The 17,433-nt window shown below is 38.6% G+C and overlaps 1 protein-coding gene across 21 annotated transcripts in view; it reads right to left on the reverse strand.

Annotated features, from left to right (window-relative positions):
- Positions 1 to 17,433, reverse strand: part of SVIL (supervillin) — a 141,726-nt gene that overhangs the window by 37,017 nt on the left and 87,276 nt on the right. For 10 of the 21 annotated variants that reach the window (XM_063324554.1, XM_063324552.1, XM_063324551.1 and 7 more), the window contains 11 exons: positions 15,161 to 15,244; positions 12,217 to 13,107; positions 11,714 to 11,884; positions 11,049 to 11,083; positions 9,855 to 9,916; positions 9,342 to 9,481; positions 8,491 to 8,586; positions 6,989 to 7,241; positions 5,465 to 5,488; positions 3,915 to 4,401; positions 2,807 to 3,026 (listed from right to left, as the gene is read on the reverse strand). In XM_063324554.1, coding sequence (XP_063180624.1) covers positions 2,807 to 3,026; positions 3,915 to 4,401; positions 5,465 to 5,488; positions 6,989 to 7,241; positions 8,491 to 8,586; positions 9,342 to 9,481; positions 9,855 to 9,916; positions 11,049 to 11,083; positions 11,714 to 11,884; positions 12,217 to 13,107; positions 15,161 to 15,244 — 2,463 coding nt within the window. The remainder of the gene's footprint in view (positions 1 to 2,806; positions 3,027 to 3,914; positions 4,402 to 5,464; positions 5,489 to 6,988; positions 7,242 to 8,490; positions 8,587 to 9,341; positions 9,482 to 9,854; positions 9,917 to 11,048; positions 11,084 to 11,713; positions 11,885 to 12,216; positions 13,108 to 15,160; positions 15,245 to 17,433) is intronic. The other 11 variants (XM_063324558.1, XM_063324557.1, XM_063324556.1 and 8 more) reach the window with 9 other exon arrangements.

Here is a 17,433-nt window from a genome sequence, read left to right on the forward strand (position 1 = left end):
ATGATCGTTATCCCAGAGGTGTCAGGATGGGTTCAAAGCAAAAGCTTTCACAGCTGAAGGCAAAATGTTGGATTAATACTGAAGAGAAATAGAAAGAAGATTTGAACAATGGTTTTGCCTAAATAAGGAGCATTGTATGAAAAGCCTTGGCAAAAGTTCTGACAAAAAATGTCAAAAATGACACATCTTCTGTCGCAACATTTGAGTACCTTGGCTGCTAGTGTTACCCTTAAGTCAGACTAAACTGGACACAGGCTTGACTTTCACATGTACTCCATTGGCTGCACTTGACCAGTTCTTTTCGGCTAAATCATAAATCCTAGAGGCCGGTATGAGATAAGCAACTACAAAAAGGAAGCCGACTGTTAAGGTATGCATAAATTTCACTATAGTAGTGACTTGTCTACATAAGAAAGTCTTGTTCTGGTGTCCATACATCAAAAAAGGTTGAAAATTAAGTTTAAGCTGGGCTCTTCCTGATAAGGAATGAATGATGGTAAGAGGTCCCACAGAAATTAAGTTTTCTGTAGCTTTTTTTATATGGCGATCATGGCATGCAGCTCATTTCTAAAGTGAAGCTGATATGGTGGCCTTCTAGCAACTTTGGTCTCCATAAAGGCACAAAGACAGGTAGTTACACACAACTGATGCTCCGTTCGAAGTCCTGCAAGACAGTCTCTTCCCGAAGGCAAGACAATTAAAAAAAAGTGTTTCCACCACTCATATATAACACATCAGTGGATCAGCCCTGGCAGCCTAAAACAAAACACAGCCAAAACTGCTCAAAAATATGAGCTTTTGCTCCCTCTCTCACCTCCAAGCTGCTTGTTTGCAGAAGAAGAGAGAATACGTGTCTTTTCTTCCTTGAAAAATCGTGATTTCCATTCTTCCGTATTAGCTAGGTAATTCTGAAAATGCCAGGTATGCACTTACTCCACAAGGACAGCATTAGTTCAGTGAAGTAAGTCTTTGTGGAAAATCACTTTCATCCAGACCAGCATGCATGCATCCTGCAGAATATTACATCTGTGGAAAAGCTGTTCTTCCATAAGGTGAAAGAATGTCTGACACAGCCAGAAAAATCCATTGGATGGGAAGATGAAGTTAGTGAATGTAAAAGGAAAAAAAAAAAAATCCAGTGTAATAGTTAATCTTTAGCAGAAGCGTTCTTTGAGGTTTACGAATACTTGGCATCAGCTATAGCCAAGCAAAAGAAAATGACCGGTTGTAGTTTTTTAATTCTGGGCCAAGAAGCAGACCACTGTGGTATTTTGGAAGGCTAAAACATTTTGATACGAGCTCTGCCATATACAGATGTTTGTGGAAGTGGAATATACAAATTCCTGACAAGACAGCAGGTATTTTCTTTTGTCAGCTGTGGGACTGACTAGACAGTCTTGGAGGCCTAACAAAAGTGATTCCAGATTGTGAGTGTGACGGACAGTCTCTACCATCAGTTCCTCAAGAGATCAACTCAACTGAAGAATTTAATTTAGGACTGAAACAGCTGCTAATACTTGGATCTTCCCTTCCCTCCAACCTCTTTTTCCCCACCAGGATCAGGGAAGGCAGGTCATTTACCACCTATAAACCAGAAGTTCCTGGTCTTAAACCTTATCTGCCCTGACAGTTGACATATTTACAGAAGGGGGACGGGAGGGATGAAGGTTGCTTTAAACAAAACAACAACAGGAAACTGAAAAAGGTAAGTACATCCTTCAGAAGGGGGACTAAGACTGCACAGTTGTTGTAGCTGACCCTGCATCCCCTATTTATGTTAAGCGGATAACAGGGAATGGGGATGGTCTATAAATGAGGATGACTCACATACATCCTAGAAATACATTAATTTGAGAAGCACACTTTGGAATCACATTTAAAAAAATAAATGGTTAGGAGTTCCTAATATCAGGCCCACCTCACCAAGAGAGGGAATACTTTTACACAGTGAAAGTTTAATCAAGTGGCTATTTTTATTTATTGGTTCTGCTTTCACTGCTAAAAAGATGGAGTAAAAATAGGCCTATTTGTCAACCTGAAGCAAACAATTGCAATTTCACTCAGTGGACTGCTACCAGATCCTTTGGGGCTGAGTTTATACTCTTAAAGTTTTAACTAAATTAGAACGACTTTTACAAGTACTAAAGCCGCTGTTGGAGCTCTAGCTGTGAACTCCTACTGTCCGCACAAATGAGGAACACTTAACATTTAGCTTCAGATCAGAATGATCTTGGGTTGGAAAAAAATATTTTTAATACTCCCACAAACCCATCCAACTCATTACCGTTTTAAATTCCCTACAGTAAGTTTCCAGAAGTCAAAATGGCAACCATGCATTTCTGAAGTACAGAGGGAAACACCACAGACTCTATTCCTGACTCCCCGTATTCAGCTTTTTTAAAAGAGACTCCCATAGACCAACAACAAATGGGCTATTAAAAAAACCAATCACATTATACCTGTTGTAATTGAAAGAAGAACTTGGGTAAGTATACTGTCAGTGTAAGTGTAACTAGAACATATATTTTTACAACTTTCATTTTCTGAACTACTTATTGATTATTCAGGTGGCTCTTTCAAAATCAGAGTATCACGTTCTCTTGAACAGTAATTCTCATTCATCATCTGCTTTATAAGCATGTCAGGCAGATTAGCTGCATGTTTCTGCTGTTAGCATTTGACATCTAATAAAGCCTAATAATCACTGCTTAGCTTTTTCAGAAACAGCTTTAAAGCTTCTTTTTATACCATCAGCCTAATAACTGTATTTATAGAGATCATTTAGAAAAAAGTGAAATTTAAGTACCTTTCCTTAATTGACATCGTTTTGCTGGAATTATCAAGGACATCCTCAGCTGTTTGTGCTTTGTTCTCTCCAATGGAAAACATCTCACAGGAATTCTTATAAAATTTGCCTTCCAATTGTTCAGAGAGCTCCTGCAGTCTACAGGATGCTGCAGTTGCAGTTTGTGAAACTGTCCTTGTTGCGGATGTGCTGGTGAGTTCAGAAGTAGGTTCAGTGTGGCCTGTCCATTCAAAAGAGAAGTCCTGAATTAGAGTTAGCACTATTCTCAAACATATTTTACATTACTAACACTGAAGCAGCAAATCTGGTTTTTAAGTTTCAAATCACATGCTATCCTAAATAGAGAAAAAAATTCTGCCTGAGCTAGAGGTACGAAGATTAATCATGCAATATTATCTGCTGTACGGACTGGCCATTTGTGACTGAAGTTCACATGAAGCCACAGAATACCGTGTTCAATACACAATTCTGAAATTCGCGTGGATGAGGCACAAAGTGCCGCTCCTGTCATCACACCAACAGGAAAACAAATGGACAGATGAAAGTGAGAGGGGAACAAAGAGTGGGTGAAGAGAAGCAGACAAAATTTAAATAAGAAGTTAACTTATTGGTAAAGCATAATTGGTAATAACTTATTGGTAATGCGTAAGTAGCATGCTAGGAGGACATTTAATAGATTAATAAAGACATTATTTTCTAGGAGGGTGTTGGGGGCCTTTTTTGGTCTTGTTTTTGCAAGCAGCAACTAAATCACAGTAAAAACTGCCTTGATGAAAGATAGTAAGAAAATCTGAATAAAACTGAGCCACCTTTAAAGACTGAGGAATTGAATGAATAACAAAGAGAAAACTGTATTTGTAAGACTTATGATTTCACAGGTATTTCTCTACCTTTAAAGTAGCGTTAAAAAAAGGAAAAATAACCAGCCTTAATAATGCTTGAAATAAAGATGTTTAAAACTAAAGAAACACCATTGTTTGCTTAACAAGACTATACCAAAACCGAGCCCACATATATACCGCACCTCTTTGCAAAACCTTGCTTTTCGTGACACTTTCCAAATCTACCTTTTCTTCAAAGGACTGGCTTTCTTTGACTTCCCATTTACCTTGCGTATGAGTATCAATTTCTTTCTGTTCAAGAGGCTGAAAAAGTGCTTGTGAACTGAACAGTTCCATGCTGCCCTTCCTCAGGAAGCTGTATGTTGTCTCTTTGTGGTAGTCTCCTGTTTTTTCAGGAACAGGATGTGTGGTTTCTTCCTCAAAGGAGCTGTACTTTGTAATTTCATTAGCTTCACGTGCTAGAAACCTCTTTCTCTCTTCTTCATGCTTCTTTGATGCTCTGTTGCTTTCTACCGCTTCCACCGAGGGCTGCCACTGTTCTGACTTCTGTGTGTGTTTTCCTGAAGAGTCCGAGTTTTCTGCTGAAGAGTGGAATCTCAGATCAGCTCTAGCGGCAGTGCTCACGCTTCCATCACTAGCTGGTTTCGTGTGCAGGTCTCCAGCGTACAGCGGAGAAAGGGTAGATGCCATCGTTGAAACTGATGTTGCAACTGAAGTTGACAGGGGAGTAATTTTTCCACTTTCATTTTGTACCTATGAACAAAAAAAATAAAAATCAAAGAGATGTAAAAGCTCTGAAATCATCAGTTCCCAAAAACAATCTAATCACATCAGTTCTTCAGAGATGTGCTTCCGTGTGAATACAGTGCTCTATAAATATAGACTAGAAACAGATAAGGAGAGCAACAATGCCCCCATAATTTGGCTGCAGACGGCTTACTCCACCAGGGAAGAAAAGACTGCATGTCGACAGCAACATCTTTAGTAATAAAAGGTGTATGTGTAGCATGCAACATGACGTTGTGTCAGAGCTCCACGCAAAGTTTCATACTGACACGGTGCTGTGCAGCACTGGGGAAAGAAATTAGTTCAGGTTCCAGACACCGGATGACATGCCATGTGCCCAGGCTAATCAACTCTGCGTCTCAGGAGGGCTAATTAGCTTTGGCACAGCTCTGCTCTGATACGGTTATGCAGCTTCCAGCTCTGGAGCTAGCTCAGCGCCAGACTGCTCCGTGCTGTTCTACACAGGGAAGACATTGCTGATGCTTCTGCCACATAAATCACCTTCATGCAGGACTGTTAGTCTAAGACTTTTTCAGATATGAAGCATTGGCTGTCATGTACGTCTCAGACCAAAGTATTTGAATACAAGAAGCATATTAAAGAAACCTCCAAATTTGCCCTGCTGGCCTCTAAAGTGGAACAGTTATCTTTTCTACTCTTCTAACATAATAATTTCATAAAGTTTTCCTAGAGGCAGTTGAGATGCAAAATTTTCCTGAAATGCAGAGCTTGGCTTTGTCTTCTCCAAAGGAGACAAAAGCTATGAGAGGGACTGACAAACATGCCTTCATACACATCAGGAGAAATTTTTTGTTTGGCGTTTTGTTGTTTTCTTAAACTGCAGTGCTAGTGAACAGCATGCAAAAAGAACAGACAAAATCACACCAAATCAACTGAAAACTTAAAATGCACATGCAAATTCCATAAAGCATGGACAACACGTTAACCACTCATTAAACAAAACGGAAAGCAGAGCAAAGACTACTAGGCTAGCTCAAAGGTTCCAAAGAAAGATTAAGAAAATAGTTACCAGTTTACTCTTTTTCCATTGCATCTATCAGAATTAGAAATTTAGAGGAGATCAGCAAAGGGATTTCAGCTTTAATTACAAGATATTTACATTTGCAATTATGTATTTTGGTAACGTAAGCTCTAGTTATTGGTTTTGATACTTTCCTTTTGTTTCTTCCTAGAAAAACCATAACTGCATCTCAAAACATCCCAACACTCCAAATGAACAGTTCACTATAGAAAGCCTTTTTGAAAATACACTCCCATTGAACTTGATTCAGGCATCTCTGGTTTCTTTTGCTATGTTCAGAAAGAGATGACAAAACATGCTTCCTCTGCGTTTCCTTGCTTGAAGAGCTTTTCTGTAAAAGTCTGACAAACTACTGTGACTGTCATTGGCTTCTTTCCCATCCGCTTCAGCCCATTTCTGTTGATCTCCTTCCTTGCCCCCAAACAAGTCAGTGACACAATCATTAGAAAGGCCAGGCTGTGACAGCGGTGGCATGTGAAAAACGAATGGAAAAAGGACTACGTAAGGTCTGGAAATCTTGCTAAAGTTAATTTGCTAAATATTTTCTACTACTTCATGCCTAAGTAAAGCAGGCATAAAGTACAATTATCTACCTGTACAACTTTGCACCAATATGGTTAAATCCTGCCTTCTTGCTATTCTATTGATTATAATATGGAAAAATGTATAATCACGAATGAAGCACACAGAAAGAGAAGGGCAGGAGCTTTATAATGCTCAGATTGATCCAAATCCCTAGAAAAAAGACATGCATAGAAGTTGTGCTTCACTGTTAAAGTGATTTCTTTTAAAGCTGTAATACTAAGGGACTGATGTTTCTGCGGTCGTGAATATCAGCTCTGAAAGATCACTGCTAAACATCTTATGCTCAAACTTCACTAAAAAGGTATTCCTTTGCAGTTCCAATTACATGAAGGATTTCAGAACAGGAAGCCCAATTCCACTGCACATATTAAATAACTTCATTTTTACCATGACTTTCTGAATTTCAAGAGTATTCTGCTATTAGAAAAAAAAATAATAAAAATCAATCCCCTCTCCCAGAGGAAAATGACAGATTATGTCCTAACTAATGATGGAAATACACAAGTGCTTTCAAGAAAGAGTCTGAAAGTTGCACATGACAAAGCTTCAAAATCCCCTGAAAATACATCTAAAGCACAATGATATGTGTCACAGTTTTTACCCCTTTGGTCAAGAATTTACTTTTAGAAGACATGTAATGTTGTACCAGAAAAGACAGACACTGTGAAAGGTACAGCATGCACTAATCAGGAAGATGACATACTCTTGAATTACTTAAAAAAAACACACCAATGAAGTTGAACATTTCAGAGGATGCTGTTCCTCCGTGACAGAGGACTGCTTCCTGACAAGCTTTTTCCTGTGAATACATCATGACCCCAATGTGTAGCTCAGAGCAAAGAAAGGCCAGCTCTTACAGCATCTTACAGCGAAGCCGTTTTCTCCAATAAAAGAAAAGAAATAGAAGAGAGTTAAGATTGCACTTACCTGCTCAACTTCTCCAAGAGTGACTGGCTGTGTCTGGTAACGAGCATTCATTCTCCTGTGCCTAATATCTCCTCGACTCCTTGTGGAAATGGCCCTGGATACTGGTTGAGACAGTTTGTTAAACAAAGCCATCTTTTCTGCCAAACTTAAGGTGGAAGAATCTGGTTCATCAGACTGATCTTGCCCCATTGCCTCTTTGGCTGCTCTTATCTCCTCTTTAGCTAAAATTTTTTGGTGTGCTGATGCCTGCAAGCTGAAGAAACAGAACTGGAAATGAGTTTTGAAGAAGCTGTTACGAAGTTTTAAAATCTGAACCTGATAGAAGCAGAAGAACTGCACATGAAGCACAATAGCCAATGTAATATAGCAGCCTAAGTGGTTATGCAGTGGTTCAACATTGGCATGATGAGTTCTAATTCAACAGCTGAAGATTTAAAAAAGTTAAATTTTCATTCACAAATTCATTTGATTAGGACACTACAGATTTTTTTTAAAAGGTGAACTCAAGATTGAAGAGAGATTTTGTTCAGACCAATCTCTTTACACAGAATACGGAGATATGGAGAGACACTTAAGATGCCTGCTGTAGAACAAACACGGGTCCTACAGTGCAATTTATGTAAAATTCAATTTTATTAGAAATAATTTGTGGACCAGATATGATAAAAACATTCAAAAGATGGATTTAAACTCCAAGTTAGTGCTGCTTTTAGGTTAGCATAAATTGTAATGCCTCTTAAATTGAAGTGGAACAGAATCCAGACTGTCTTGTTTTGAGTTATCTGGTGTAACTCAACAACAAAAAATAGTTTTGAAATACACTCTATTAATTTTGAAGATTGTTTCACCAATGCTGAAGGCAGACACATTCATTCATAAAAGCTGTAACTGCATTTGTCTCTACAGTAATATATTTTATTCACCTCTAGCTAGATTCAGCCACATTTATGGAATTAGTAGTATTCTCTTTTTTTTTTTTTTTTCTGTCATGGTCTCTGCTAAAATTCTCTCATTCAAAACAGGCAAACAGTATTCTGAAACTTTACCTATAGGTGGTGCAATTTCTTATCTTTCCTTTAATTTTGCAAGCTAAAAAAAATATATGTAGAGACAGACAAAGAGGATATGTACTGCTTGTGAAATCAAGCACCCAGCCTTTGTATTTTCATCTCAAGATGACATTACTGTATAAAAAAAACGTACAAGAGCAAAGAGGGTTCTGTTGGTTTGCTCACATGCAAAATAATTTCTTTCACAAAGAAGAATATGCTTCTAGAACAGCTAAGTGTGGTTAGAAAGATCCTGAAAACAGATGCTTGACAAAAGAAAAAAAGCTGCATTGTTTTACCATGCAAACATAAATGAAGCTGACGAATGTTTTAAATTTTCTTGAAACGAGTATTGACTTGACACATTGAAAAGGCATTCAAGAGTTTAAAGATGCATCTGCTATTGAGGAATCTTGTGCTCGATGTAACATGCATGTTTATCCCCCCCAGTACCTGATAGGTTGTACAGTGCTCTTAACTACAGTGGGGCTAGGTACTCTTGTCACTACTGTGTGGGTATTCACAGAACGTGAAGCAGGGGTAGATTCACTTTAAAGAATTGCCAAGGAGGGAAAATTCACAGGGAGAGAGAAGAAAAAAGCATTAAGAAAAGCAATACATTAAGTGTTAACTACAGAAAAGACCAAAACCAAAACAAAACAAAACAGAAAAAAAACAAACAGCAATGATTTTGAATTAACTGCGTTATCTGCTGCGACCTCTGCAAAATAGCTTCAAATACTTTGAAAGAACTAAAAACCTAGAGAAGCAAACAGGTTGTCTCTTGAAGTTACTCATTACCCGTAACACAAGCTATCTTTTAGTAGATCTTTCGGTGAATGTTCATTCCCCTTTGTTTAATTTTGCCACAAAATGACTTCCCTTTTTTCAGGAAAATTTCATGATGTATGACCAGAGTGCAAGAAACGCATTTCCAAAGAGTACATTTGAGATTTCAGAGTGCAAAAGGTTTTCCCCAGTACAAATACATTCCATAAGAAATTGTGCAGATTTCCCTCAGGGCAAAGGATCTTTTTCATTTGAGTTACAAACCAATGCTGTGATTAATCCTGTTTACCTAATCTACAGGTTCTAATGCTTTCCGCAAGTTACAGTTCATGCAAGTTATCCTTTACTAGTCCCTCTACTTCTAAAAAGGCATTTCAATATAGCTTTCCCTGTGGTTCTCGAGGAAGCTGGCCCTTAATGATAAATGTTTTCCTTGCTACAAAGTTGTAAATACCACATATATGGAACTTACTCCCAGATTTAAAAGCAGGAACCAACATATGTACAAGACTTACGTAGCTGCAATGACCACTTCCTCACTAGTAATTGGTTGTGTATGCGATCTATCCTGCAAACGCCGCAGTCTTCTCTCTACTGCTGAACTTCTTGTAGGTGGTTTAGGAATATTTTTCATTTCAAATGATTTTTCCATTTCCTAAGAGGACATATATCATAATTAAAACCATGGAAGCAAATTTCTAAGACAGTATTTTCTTTTTAGTTTTCTTGCATGCAAAATAGTAAATTTCCCAAATGCCCATCTCTGAACTAGAAGCAGGATGTAATTGCACAGTAGGCGTCACAGAGTTAAAACTCACTACACATCTCTCTAAATGATGTTCTTAAAGAAGGCTTTAGAGCAACAGGTCTACGGTGTAGGTAAGTCAGATGAAGTAAAAAAGAAAAAAGTTATGTAGCTTGGACTTTGTTAACTGCATTACACTTCATTCTAATGCATTTTGGGTTCTTCAGCATCTTGTATATGAAATGTTTAACTCAGCCTTCTATTAAGAAAATGTAATACTTACTCTAAAAAGCAGCCGCTTTGCAGCTACGCTTAGTTTGGCTCGGTCATCCAGTTTTTCTTCGTCTACACAAAGGAAGAAAAAAAAAAAAGGAGACTGAACGTAATGAATCAAGCTCATATTACGTGCAAGGGTGTTTTTTGATTATATGATTTCTGAACTCCTCAAAAATGATACTTTACTTTGACAAGAACACCATCATCAAATAAGCTGGCTGTTACTCCCTTTTAACAAAAGACTTACCATGAACCATACTGTGTAAATTTTACTTATATTTATATGTATTGCATCAAGGAAAATTCTTAACAGGATTTGAGAGCAAATGACTTGTCTTCAGCACAGTTCATGTGCTTGCCAGTTTTCCGAACAACCTTTTATGAATAGTCAAACTTATTACACTAGTCTATGACAACACACAGACTAAGAAAATAATTAGACTGATAGACTGTCTTAAGGCTCAGTATTCATCCTGCTGTATAGAACTGTTATTTTCTACTAGTTGACCATACAAGGTGGTCTCTCCTGGAAGGTGGTCATTCTGATTACCACCTTGTGTCCCCATTTTTCATAGGCTCAACTGGTATCCTTAGGAGCTGAAATCAGCATCCTCCAGATCCAGGGGCCAGCATCAAAGCTGCAGAGAATATCAGCTTTCAAATAGCATAAGGCATTAAATCTAAATTTAGCTACTCATGAGATTACCCACTTAATTTGTGCCAGACTTGCCAAGAGTGACAAGAGGGAAAGAGAAGCAAGATGGCAGACTGAATTATATAATTCAATAACAAGCATCTTGCTATTTCCTTAGCTAGAAAACTTGTTACCAATATCAATTTTACACTAAAGACTTTTTTAGTTATTATTCCTAGACCACTGATTAAAATGTGTAACTTATTTCCACCAACTAGCTTATTTAGTGTCTAAATCAGAAAAAACCCCAACAACTATGTTGAAAAGTGTCAAGCCATTCCACTCCTGGCCTCCCATAGGAAGTTAGGTATCCACAGACAGACTTTAAATGAATTTGAAATCAAGTCTGTAGTAGACATGGCCCAAGGAAAAGCGGTACTTCAAACATATTATGGGTAATGATAGTTATTTTCAAGTGGACTTTGTTTGCCTTTATCAACAGTTCTTCAGTCAAAACCAAACCCATTTGCTCCCATTTCTTCCTTAGAAAACAGTATAGTAACATACCTTCAGCAGTTGGTATTTCTGCAGTCAAGATTGACCTAGTGAAAAATTATCAAGAAGAAAGGAGTTAGTTGGAAACAAGACATCAAAAATTAAATTCAAAATCCATCTGAAGTAGCAGGACCTCAGAAGTCTTGAGAGTAGGAAAACTTTATCTATTTTTCAGGTTTCAACAGCTTCCACTTTGACATCCTCTAATAAAGCAGAAAGGCAAGCAACTGCAGCCAAACTTAAATACACTAAAGGAAAATGATGTCCAGTACATCTTGCAGAAGATAAAAGTCTAAGATTTGCTGCCAGCTCTTTTAACATAAAATATGTAGCTTTGGTTGTTTACAAAAAAAAGTAAATGGTAAAGCAGAGTAGATTGAAAGGAAACTTTTTATATAAAACCAGACATTTATTCATTAGACAGAACCAGACAGCTATAATACTTCACCATGATTTATTGTTCACCATTTTACATGGGAGGGATTTGCAACAAATTGTTTTTGTCGTCAGTGTTTTGGTTTTTATTTTATAAGAAGCTATAACAAATACTTGACTGTTTTTAAACAGGAACAACAACCTTGCAAAACATTCATGCTAATAAATCAACAAAGTCTCTTCACAAGCCTGTTCATGTTTACCTGCACCAGAACGCTACACAGAGCTACGTACGTGCCTACCTATCTGTCTCCTTTCGTTCTGCTGACGTTATAGGTTGAGTTTTAAATCTCTCAGAAGTCTTTCTATTTTCACCAGGTGAAAAATAGCGCCTTGGCTTTCGTGGCCCTCTTTCACGGTCACCATTGGCAGACAAAGTGCTACCTGCCGTTGACGTCTCAAACCGAGATTCACTTTTAAACCACATGATAGAAAGCACGTAGAAAAGAAAATAGAAGAGAAAAGTAAAGCATAGATGTAAGCATCTCAACAATTCACTAGAGATCACTCTGCATGCGCCTCCGGTAACATGCGCAGACATACACATTCCAGCTACCCCACATCACAACTTGCACTAGCAAGCAGAAGCACAAAAGCAGGTTTCAAACCATCTCAGCCTCCAATACACACTGGTGAGAGCTAAGCTGTGTGCTTTAAGTGCTGAACACAACTGATGTTGAGTGTGTGTAATTTTTGCCAAGGACGTGCAAGTTTCACACGAAAATATGTCTGAAATGTCACCTACAGTTCCGTTTTCTTGTTGGCTTTAGCAGTCTCCAGAAAGACATTGCGGAGCTGGGCAACAGAGACTTTTGTGTCAACCGTGCCAATCTCACCATTTGGTGCACTTGCTTCCATGCTCTCCTTACTTTTAAAAGCTTCTAACTTAGGAGCCACAGTGTAGTCAGACATTGAGCGAGTCAGGACTTTATGCTTCGTTGTTGACACTTTCCAAACAGGAGCTTTTGCCTTGGCAGGCTGCGATACAGACCCACTCTGTATGTACATAACAGCTTCACTCCTTTCTATGTTCTCAGGAGTCTTAAACTGCTGCTCAGGAGCTTGCCTTTTATTGCACTCCAGCTCTCTCTGAACTTCGGAGTTAACTGTTTTCAGCTTGCTTGTGAAAGAGGAACTCCCCACGGGGGTATCCGATTCTCCTCCTCCAAAGAGACCTTCGTGGTTCTTCCCTTGCTTGCGAATCTCAGATGGCAAAATTGGTCTTCTGCCTTTGGAAGCCTGTTCACCCTCCAAGGAATCTTCTTCATCAGGCTTTGCTCCATAACCAAGTGCCTCTTCCTTTTCACTCTCTGATGCAGTGACTGCTGACGATTTTGTTAAGAGGCTAACACTGTCTGGTGGGAGGAGGCTGCCAACAGAGATGTTTGATGGTTCTTCTGTTGCCATCAGCTGAGCTGTGTGAGCAACGCCAGCAGGCTGAACATAGCCATGTATTGGTTGGCGGACTGAACTGATGGGCTGATTTATAACCCTATCAAAGGCAGACGTTTCTGTCTGAAGAGGCATGTAGTGGGCTGGCACTGGATGGGATTTTCTCTGAGATACTGTGTCTGTGACAAGTTCAGGGCTTCCGCGAGCACTTTCCTCTTTCACCAGTTTCTCTCTAACTTTTACTCTTTAAGAAAGAAAAAGGATTAGAGCTGTGAACAGCAATACCCAATCTGTGAAGGAACACAGACACCTACTGCGGGTACAGACGGCAACATCATATTAAAATAAAAAGCAATCAATACATAAAAGAAAGCAATCTTAAGATGCAACCCCTTCCCCCCCCCCCCGCCCCAAATCTTAGCAGCAACATTGCTCAAAGACATTCAGGTGACTCACAGCCCTCGAACATGCATGACTCCTGAGAAGGTAACTGAGCAAGCTCTGCGAACGCACAGCATGTTCCCATGAGGTCACAACTGCGTTTGTCAAACAGCACATACCCATAGTCTCAAACAAACAAGATGATCAAAACTGCTTTTTATATTATCAAAGTGTTGGGTTGAGCCTGAAATTGCAAATTCTATTGGCAATCACGTACGTAGTCAGATTTTTGAAGATGTCTAAACACTGGGCACTCTATGTCTCATGAAGATGCTGTTGTGCTGGGGAAAGGGATGAAAAACCACTTTGTTGTATCCACCTAGCCCTTCAGATGTTTTGCCAGAGACTTTTTCACTTGTGCTTTTCTGTATCACATAAGACAATTAAAATGTTACATGTAGTGTACCCTGTTTCAGTAGGGGAGAAAAAAAAACGTTGACAGTGCAAGCCTTAAAGCCCACAGTGAAACTATGGCATGGCTGTTGCTCTTCAGAGGGTTTGCAGGGGAGAAAAGGATTTAAAAAAAAAAAACCCCACAAAATAAAAAAACCCAACCCCAATGCCTGTTTTAAAACAGGCATTCTGTTTTAAAACATTTCGCGTTACATTCTAACATGCAAAACTTGCAGCAATGTTCCCCAAAGTTACCTTACTTCAGTGTATTTTCTAGAAACACCTCTAGACTTGTGTAACATCCATGCAAAACAGAGTCGTATTCTACTTTTAGACACTTAATGCAACTGCACTAACGGAAGGCAGGCACGTGCGGCCGGAGGCAGCCTTTGCTGTATGGCTACACCTGCAGGTAAGCTCTCCAACAGTTTTACAGCCACGCGGAGTGTTCGGAGAGCTTACAGGGCAAGCATTTGTAAATATCGTGAACACAGTATTAAAAATGAAACCCCCGTACTTCCTCTGCTCCCAAATGGGTATAAAAAATTATTTTAATTCTAAAGAAGGAGAGAATCTCAAGTACAATAGGAGACTAGCTCTTTATTTGAAAGTATGTGCAATTCCAGGCTTGCTACCAACAGATGTTTTGGACTTTACATTATTTTGAAAAAGCAAGATTTAGAAAAAAAGGCAAATGAACATCTGAGACAATAATTCAGGATAACCAAAGTTATCTCAAACACCAACCTTCCTAACATTTTGGTGTTTCTTACCTCTGAGGATTGGTGCAGTTATCAGGGAAACTTCTCAAAGTTACTTATGCACAGAAAAAGTGCATTCAGTCTGAAAAAGTGATTCTTTAAACTACATGGACCAAGCATTCTCCAGAACATCCACACTGATGTTAGTACTGGGTTATAAGAATTACTTTAATCAGAAACATGGAAATGAGTCTTCCTGCAATGCTTCTCGTGGTGGGCTAACTGTATGTGTTATCAAACTGGGAGAAAGCAGCTGCTTTTAGCGCTCTGATGAAGATCTTGCTTTAATTTTCAATATAATTTTTTCTTACTTCTTTTGTACCATCTCCTTTGTAATTCAAGGAATTAATTGTAGGGAATACTAAGATAGATTGGTGTGTGGTATAAAAATCTGCTGGTTTGCAGAGTACAAAGTGGGATAAAATAAGAAGTTATAAAAATTAGCGTAAGCCAGAACGATAGTAGCTGTGGAAGAAGCTAGGGGCATTTGTACTTCTTCAAAATACCACTGGTCATAGATTACAATAAAAGCAGATGCTTCAGAAAAGTTTTGATAGCTGTTTATCTGCAAGAAACAACACTTTGTAACTTGCTGCTGTTAAAGGAAAATTAAAGGCAAGTGTTAAACGAAGACAGAGTAAAGGGAAAGAAAGGGGAGGTATGTAGTCTGATTGTTAGCCACACAGCTATGCTTTATGATACCTGGAGGGCCAGCTGATAAGTGAAGGTGTGTCTCCTTCTGAATCTTTCTGAAGAAACCACTCAGGTTTTGCTTTCCCTGCACTACTATAGAAAACAGAACTTCAGGTAACTTTTGAGGTCTCAACACATGCTCCCATTGTTCCTCCCCATCTTCCCTCCCAACTGCTTTTTTTGTTTTCTAATTACTCAATTACAGAGGACTGTTCATGAAAATAAAAGCACAGCACATTAATCAAACTGAAAAGTGATAAAGTGAGAAACAAACTATCATATTAATTCCACAAACATCTAAAAACTGTTCTGAATGTTAAATATTATGCAAAGGTAACTTTACCAAGCGTACATTGTCCAGAATTTGAGAACTGAAAGTAACTACACAACCTTATTTTTGAAATTTGCCACTGCAGGTGAGTTTGAAGGGTTTATGTGAGGACACCTGGAAAAGTTGCTAAAACCATTCCTTTAATTTGTGATTTAAAGTGGTAAAGACCACTGGGTCCAAAACAAAGTAGTAACATGAATTTAATGAAGTTAGAAATTCAGATGGCCATATCATAATTCCTAAGAAATTCTCAAGAGCAGCTGGAATCCCACTCTCCTCTTGTAGCCCTGTATCACAAAAGCTTCAGAAATGTAAGCCCAGTTAACTCAAGTAAAACATGCTGTGTCACTGGGTGGCAGGGGAAAGGCCAAGCTTAAGAAACAAAGCAACCCCCAATTGGATCTTGTCTTGACTTTATTCTGTTTCCATTTTAAAGTTGAAAGCATAAAAAGAAACAAGAGCATTGCAGACTTTTAAAAGCCCTACAGGAAAGGGTTTCTGCAGACTACCTACATGCAGCTTCTCAAATACTTCCCTAACGCCCATCTTTTATCTACAGTCCCTCAGCAACAGTACATCACATCAAATACTTTTAACCTTGCAAGCAAAGACTGTCCGGCCACATTAATGTTTATAAACAAATTCCCCGGAGGTGAGAAGTGGCCAGGCTGCTTTCCTACAGCTACATCTGAAAGAACTGAAACTCACACTGCAGCAGAGACATTTGGGATGAAAATACCAAATTAAGCTCCAGGTCATCTACCTCGATTTTTATTAGCTGATCTTTTAATCAAAATATATGAAAAAAGCCAAATCAACGACTGTTCTTCAGATACAGGTGCATTTACTGCAAATAAGTTTAAATTTGAGAACTCACCTACAGTTGTCACCTTATCCAAATCAAGCTTAGAACAAAGTCAAACACCAACTGTTAAAACACCTTTTGTTTTTCCAAACGTTTTTAAATTCCTAAAGGAACTGACGAAATAGGAGGTAAAAACGTTTCACAGGAGCTGACCCAGTAGCTGGAATTGCTCTGAAGCAAGCAAACTTCCTCCTCGTCTCTTAACGTGTACTTTGGCACATTTTTATAGTGGGCATGGCCTAAGCAGCAATTATTTGTCATCATTCATCCTTTGAAGAGAGCAGTCAGAAGAACGCAAGCCATGTTTTGAATTTAGAGTTAATCTGCCACTTCAGCAGCCAAACGAAGACAATGTCAAATGATACCTTCTCAGCACTTTGTTTTCTTCAGTGACAGATAATAGGATTAATTATTAAATCGCCTTAGGACGGAAGGCACAAAGTTTTCATATGTACCTAAAGTGAGCTGCATTTATTTTCCAATTTGAACTCAGCAAATTTAAATTTAACAAAAAAAATTTTGCAACATATATAATATGGAAGTGACTTCAAAACAGCAGCCACCTGGAAAACTGGTGTTAGCCTTTATTCTGCTTGTGCAAATGGCCTCATAGGAGACTACCACACAGTAACTTTAAACAGAACACATGGAAATAGGCAGTGACTTCTTTACCGCTCAGAAACAGGGACAAGAGTTTCTGCGAGGTTATTCTCAAATCTCTGAATATCACACCAGTGAGTACACGCTGGCACTGGAAGTTGTCAGGGGTATAAAAATAAAGAATGGGCTCTTGGCAACTTGGCTGTTACAAATACCACCTTCTACCTACACACGTAGCCAAACAGGAGACCAAATACTAAGTTTAAACTCTTGGCTGCTGTAACAGCTACACTACATCTTGCTGTGCACAGATGATTTCCTTCAAAAGGTAAGACAGACAGTAATTGTGGGAAACCTGTTTTATGCAAATATTGACCCAACCCTTGTCCAGAAAGAATCCAAAATTAGCGATAATGCAGTCAGCAATTTGTATTAAATTATGACTTATTCCTGCTGCGTTTGCCCCAGTCTCTCATTTGTTATTAT

Source organism: Chroicocephalus ridibundus, chromosome 2 (genome assembly GCF_963924245.1).
Source record: "Chroicocephalus ridibundus chromosome 2, bChrRid1.1, whole genome shotgun sequence".
NCBI lineage: Eukaryota > Metazoa > Chordata > Aves > Charadriiformes > Laridae > Chroicocephalus > Chroicocephalus ridibundus.